This window comes from Tupaia chinensis, unplaced genomic scaffold, assembly GCF_000334495.1.
Source record: "Tupaia chinensis unplaced genomic scaffold, TupChi_1.0 Scaffold147458_1, whole genome shotgun sequence".
Taxonomy (NCBI): domain Eukaryota; kingdom Metazoa; phylum Chordata; class Mammalia; order Scandentia; family Tupaiidae; genus Tupaia; species Tupaia belangeri.
In genome coordinates, this window is record NW_006207309.1 from 970,380 (window position 1) to 977,349 (window position 6,970).

At 37.0% G+C, this 6,970-nt stretch overlaps 1 protein-coding gene across 1 annotated transcript in view; it reads left to right on the forward strand.

The window, feature by feature from the left end:
• ASAH2 (N-acylsphingosine amidohydrolase 2) overlaps positions 1-6,970 on the forward strand; it is a 99,596-nt gene that overhangs the window by 86,990 nt on the left and 5,636 nt on the right. Inside the window, exons 19-20 of the mRNA XM_006169744.3 lie at positions 1,253-1,399; positions 4,919-4,978. Of these exons, the coding sequence (XP_006169806.1) occupies positions 1,253-1,399; positions 4,919-4,978 (207 nt within the window). The remainder of the gene's footprint in view (positions 1-1,252; positions 1,400-4,918; positions 4,979-6,970) is intronic.

The window sequence follows — 6,970 nt, forward strand, 5'->3', positions numbered from 1 at the left end:
CTACAGAAATAGATTTTCACATCTTTATTTGTTTATTTATTTATTTAGTCATAGGGTGTGCCAGAGAGAGAGAGGAAGAGAAAGGGAGGGAGAGAAATCACTCCCAAGGGGGGGTGGTCATGCCACAATCCCTTCTCTTCTATTCTCCTCTTAGAATTTTGGGCATGCACAGGCATGATTTTCCAGCCACTGAGTCCAGGACTCAAACTGTGGTTCACCATGTATGAATTACCAACCCACCTGCTGGCTCCAGATTTGTCAAATTGTGTAGTGATCTCTAGTGAAAAAAAAGTTGACTAATTTTATAGAAATTTGTTTTGTGTCAACTTTATAATACATTTTAAGACTAGATATGTGATTCTGAAAAAAGAAAAAAAAACGCTGAGTGTCTTCAAGCCTATTTTCTCATTTGCAGAATAGGAACGATAATGCTCACATATTCCACATATCTGCCATAATGATTAAATGTATGTGGATTAAAGAACATTAAATATGTATCAAGGATTATTTAAAAATGAGGCATTTTGATGACACTAATAAAGGTGGCACATTTTGTGGAAAACATAGATTAAAGCAGTCAGGAAGTAGATGATACTTAAATTTTAAATTAAGAACATATTTACTATATTCTTTAATCCAGAAAAGAAAAACAGAAAAAGAACTGGGTACTGACTTCAGGTGAAAGAGTCTCTACAATGAAAAAACTTAAGAATAATTACAGGCCCAGCTGCAGTAGGGCACTGGTAGATGCTGCTCCCAGGCCTGTGTTGATTTCTAGCCTATCCTGAAAGCCAAGCATGGAGACATGTATCTATAGTCCCAGATACCCTGGAGACTGAGACAGGAGGACACGACCTAGTGAGATCCTATCTAAACCGACAAACAAATTACAGTGTATGAAGTTGTATCAGGAATTATAGGGCCCTGTACGAACCTACTTAGTTAAAAAGTGACTACCCCAGTACCTAAAACCTGAGTAATGTGGTCTCAAGTTTGCACTTTGACCACTAGACCACACTGTCTAGGAGAATGGAAGAGTTAGTTGCCTGTGACCAAAACTTCCTTCTTAATGACAAAAGTTTAAATTATGGACATCTAGGCTCATGTTTTAGCAAGATTTCCTTCGCATTGTTAAAGGTTGTGTATGTTTGATTGTGTGTATGTAGACATTTCTCTGGGTGGAGGCCTGGGGAAAGGGTCTTTTGCTCTACAATGGGTAAATCATTTCTTAAGCAAATGCTTTCTGTTCCAGGACACAGTAGCCAACCTGAGCAGAGGGCCTGAGCCTCCATACTTCAAACAATTGATCGCCTCATTCATTCCTACCATTCCAGATAGAGCACCAATAGGCAGAACTTTTGGAGATGTCCTTCAGCCAGTGAATCCTAAATACAGAGTGGTAAGAGACACAAAGAGGTCTGTTATAGTTTAGAAACCTGATTTGGGGGATAAGGATAACGATATTTAGGGTCACTACCTGCCTCTAAGCCTGCCACAGACCAGTGTCAGCAATGGTAATTTTGACAATTCTCATCTCTGCAGAGGCTCTGCAAAAGGAATGAGAATGAGGAAATGCATATTATTTTTATTTTGTGGGGGTAGTTATATAAAATTGAATTTCTAAAACCCAAATTATTTCTTTTCCTAAGTGGATGATCATGAAACCATTCACTAGAGCTGAGAGAAGTTGTCTTCTAAATCAAGAATAGGAAAGGCATGTAGAAATTCAGTGGGATCAGTTCCACTATTATTTTATGTGGATCTTGTGTCTTGCAATTTTGCTTTTTGTTGATGTTCTTTATCAGGTTAAGAAAGTTCCCTTCTATGCCTAGTTTGTTGAGAGTGTTTATCAGAAATTTATTTTTTTGCAAATGTTTATTTGTGTCTACTGAGGTGATAATGTGTTTTTATGTCTTTTATTAATATTATATATCACATTAATTGAATTTCAAATGTTAAATAAATACCTTTTAGTCATGGGTATATTGTATGTAGTATAATGCTGGTTTTTTTTTTTTTTTTTGGAGAGGTTTTTGCTATAGGGCACGTGCGCTCACCGGACAGACAGAGAGAGACAGAGACAAAAAGCGAGAAATCACCCCCCAGGGAGGATGGCCACGCCGCAATCCCTTCTCCTCCATTCTCCTCTTAGGATCTTGGGCACGCACACACATGTGCCTGGCATGAGTTTTAAGCCACTGGGTCTGGGACACGAACCACGGTCGACTACATGGGAGTCCAGCGATATAGTCATTACGCTAACTGCTGATCTCAGTATAATGCTGTTTTTATGTTGCTGAATATTTTGTCAATATTTTGCTGAGGAGTTTAGATCCATGTCCATGAGGGATATTTACACTTTGTTTTTCGTGTGCTGTCTTTGTTTGCCTTTGGTATCGGGGCAATACTGGTCTCAAAGAATGAATTGGAAAATGTTTCCTTTTGCATTTTCTGAAAAAGTGTGCAAAAAATGTTTTTTCTTCTTTCAATATTTGATTGGATTTACCAGAATACCACATGGACCTGGTCTTTCCTTTATGGAAAAATTAAAAATTACTAGTTCAATTTATTTACTGGTTATAGACCTATTAAGTTAAAACTTTTTTCCCCTCTTGAGTCCTTATGTGTCTTTATAAAAATGTTGTCTTTTAAAATCTGTATCTTTCTAGAAATCTGCACTTTTTTTCTAGGAATTTTAGTATTTTGTATGTGCTGTTAAATTTGTTGGTGTAATAGAACATTTGGTTCTTGTCCATGATATTCCCTTATAATCCTTTTAATTACTATAGGGTCGATAACAATGTCCACCTTTTCTTCCTGATTTTGGTGACTTGTGTCTTCAAATAACTAGCTTTTAGTTTTATTGCTTTCACCTATTGCTTTCACTAAGCTTTTTAAACAAGGTCAGGGTAGCTTTTACAATAATATAGGGCAAAGTTCCTCTCTCTCAGACATCGAGGTAAAACCCTTTTCAATTATGAGATTTTCTAATCTAGCTGTTGTGAATGGAAACTTTTTACAACTCCATATGACTCTAGGATTGTTCCCTAATATTATTATTATTTTTTTAATTGCCAGAGGACATGTGTACTTGCAACAAAGAGACAGAGAGAGAGAGAGAAAGCACTTCCCATTGGGGAATTACTCTACAATCCCTTCTCTTCCATTTCTCCATTCTGCTGGGATTTGGAGCATGTATGTACATGTACATAGCAGGTGTTTCAAGTCACTTGGCCAGGATTTGAACTGCAGTTGGCCACATAGGATCTGACTCTCTTAACTAGTGGCTATGAGGCTAGCACTTCCTCAAAAGTTTTAAGGTATTCTTCTTCCCCCTTTAGGTAGTTCCCTTGCGAGCAGTCAGAGTTGAGAGGAGCCTTTTGCTAGTTTCCAGAGTTCTCTCTCTGTTTAACTCTCCTCTCTAGCCTGCTCTCTTCTCCATGGTATTCTCCTCTCTATAGTATTCTTCTTTGGCTGGCATTTGATGCTGTGAACCCAAGACTATTTGGCCTTCCTCAACTTGGGTAGCCAGTATGAACTTGGCTTTAATTCTGTCCTCCTGTGCCATGGCCTATGCGCTCTCTGAGGGCATTTGGCTGGGGCGGTTGCAGGACCACCTTGTTGTCTGTTTTTCATTGCCTGAGGCTGCCTTTGAAACCATTGTTTACTACATACTTAGTCCAGCTTTTAGTTGTTTTAGGTGAAAGGGTAAATATGTACTTTGCCTGTCCATCTTATGTAAATATAGATGTATTATACATGTAAGGATAATTTGTTCAAAGATGGTTTTGACTATTCCTATTTGACTCAGTTCCATGTGTGTGGGAGAGAGGGGTGAGAAAATATTGAAGACTGAAGTATACTTAAAAAAACCTATTTATTTAATTTTATTTATTATTATTTAAATTTTTTATAGGGTACATGTGCTCACGAGAGAGAGAAAGGAAGAGAGAGAGAGAGAGAGAGAGAGAGAGAGAGAGAGAGAGAGAAAGTCACCAGGTCCAGGACTTGAACCACAGTTGTCCATATGGGAGTCCAGTGACTTAATCATCATGCCATTTGCTGGCCCCTGAAGTAGCCTTTTAATGAACTGACACTAATATGAAATATTGCTCTAAATCTTCATCTGTAGCTGAATGCACCAAAAGAAAATTTGTTGGCTAGAAATTTGTGTTCATTGTTACAAAGGCATTTGCTTAGAAGACAACTCACTTTATTAAATAGAATATAATCTATAACTGAATATATTTATTTATTTTTTGAGAGAGTTTTGTTTTTGTTTTTCTAACTGAGCATGTGTACTTGCTCGAGAGATAGGGAGAGACAGAGAGACAGAAAGCAAGAAATCACCTCCCCAGGGGGGATGGCCATGCTGCAATCCCTTCTCCTCCATTTTCCTCTCAGAATGTTGGGCACATAGGCACTTGTGCCCAGTGTGAGTTTTAAGCCACTGGGTCCAAGACTCTAACCATGGTCGAATCCCTGGGAGTCAAGTGATGTAACCATTATGCCATCTGCTGATCCCTCTGTAACTGAATTTAATTTTGATGTGAATCAAGGCTATACTGTCTATAATCTCCATTTCCCACTTTAAGCCCTTGACATTGGTGTGGACTGCCTGGGACAATCCTTTCCTACAGATTACCCCCACTAGAGGATTTACTTATGCACATATATATTGTATATATGTATTTTTTACTAAAACTGACACTGTAATGAACATATTTTATAGACTGTTTTTGCAAGTCTATCTGTAATGTAAATTCCTAGCATTGAAATTGCTGAATAAAAATAAACATGGAAAAATAAAAGAATCTGTACAGACATTCAGAATCCTAGTATACATAATAGATAATACCTTAGAAATGAATACAGCAAATTTTTAAAATTAAATCATTAAATGAGTTTTTATTTTCAGGGAGAGGTTGCTGAAGTTGTATTTGTAGGTGCCAACCCAAAGAATTCAGCAGAAAACCGGGTAAGCATTAATGATTTTTTGTTGTTGTTACAAACTTAAATTCACTTTTTAAGCCTTTCATTCTCTTAACTATCCCTCTGGAGAGTAACACCATGAAGGTAAAATGTGCCAACGTGTTTCCCGTCTTATTTGTAGGTATGCAAATATTTCCGACAAGTAGACTTAATGTGGAATTGAGCTTACAAGAAACGTATGGGCCCGCCCATGGCAAGTGGTTGAGGAGGCTGGACCTGTAGGATTGAGAAAATGCCAGGCATGTGTGGATGTGCACCCAAGATCCTCAAAGGAAGGAGAGATGGAAGAGTAGGGATTGCAATGTGACCATTACCACTGGGAGGTGTTTTCTTGCTTTCTCTCTCTCTCTCTCTCTTCTGTCTTTCTCATTGAGTACATGTGCTAACTAGCAAAATTTTTTATAAAGAAAAAAATGGAAACATATTACTGGCTCTACTTAGGACCACATAAAGCACAGAGACTGGATCGTCTCTTGACAATATATAAATTTGAACACAATCCCATTTATGGATTAATATTTAGAATTCTACTAAATTTGATAAAATAAGAAAAGGGTGAAGTGAGTGAAGTGCACCTTCAGCTCTTTCCTCCTATGACACGCCTGTCCTCCAGCCCTGCTGCCGATGGGCCTACCTTCCTTGTGTTGGAAAGAGCAGCATATCCACTGGGTAGACACTGTCTGGGCTTGGAGTTCTGGCCTGTGTGGTTTGCTTTCTTTTGCTTTGGTCATTTCTCTACCTTTTGCTACTGATACGAATAGCATTTACTTATTAATCTTGAGAAATGACACGAGAAATACATGTCCAATGTAAGAAGAAACAATATGAAAGTGCATAAACTAGAATGTGAAAGTTCCCTTCTCCTCACAAATCTGTTTTCCTGAGGTGATCACTGTTATTAGCTTGGTACAAAGCATTTCAAGCTTTTTAGTTTTTATCATATGTTTGTTAAACTACATACATATGTAATATATCTATGAGTAAAATGAGGTAATTTTACTCTTATAGAATTTCCTTAGAATTAGATAGTCTCGTAACAATACAAGCAATAATGGCACTTCTAGTTGCAAAAATTCAAACAGTAAGGACATGTATAGAGAAAAAAGAGTAGGTATTTGACTATAATTTTAAAATCATATTTTTTACTCTAGCTCAGGGTGCGTTCACCATAGTAATGAGCCATTCTTCCCAGGGTCCACAGTCATTTATGTGGGTGGGGTATCTTCAAAAAGTATATGGAAAATGCATATTATGGAAAAACTCTAAAATTTCAGGGGTTTTGTACCAAAATTAACTCATACTTTAATTCCATGTTCCCACAGATTTTGCATAATTTGAAATACTTCTCCAAATGAGCCATCCCATTTCTGCTCATTAAAATGTCATTATTGCTGTGATAACAGTTGTGGCAATATGACATTGTCAAATATGACATTGGGGGAAAAATGTTCTAATGCTTGGATGGTCAATGTGCATCAGTTGAAATAATTTCTCTAGAAAGTCAAGCTATGTCAGAATGTGTATGTATTTATAACATTATTTTTTAAAGATATCTAAGTTGTATCAACCCATAAGCTTAGCTATCATCTGATATCCTCACAATGGAGAAATTCTCTCATCATTGCCATGGAGAAGCAGGAGACCAGGATTATTAAAGGACTGTAATGAAAATAGAATGGATTTCTCAGATTTCTAAGACCGCTCTGGGACTTAGTATAAAATAATTTCCAGTGCCCTTTATTATTAGTAATCATCACATTATTGTTATCATGTTTAATCATTATCGTCATGTTTATTGAATGCTTATTTTCAGGTACTAAGCTAAGGGCTTTATGTACATTATCACATAGTTTAATCATCACTACTATGTAAGGACTTGTATTTTATGGTCCCTATTTTGCAGATAAGTAAACTGAGGCCTAGAAAGATTAATTTGTATTTAAGTAACTGTACATCTAGAAGAGATATGGTAGGGGTG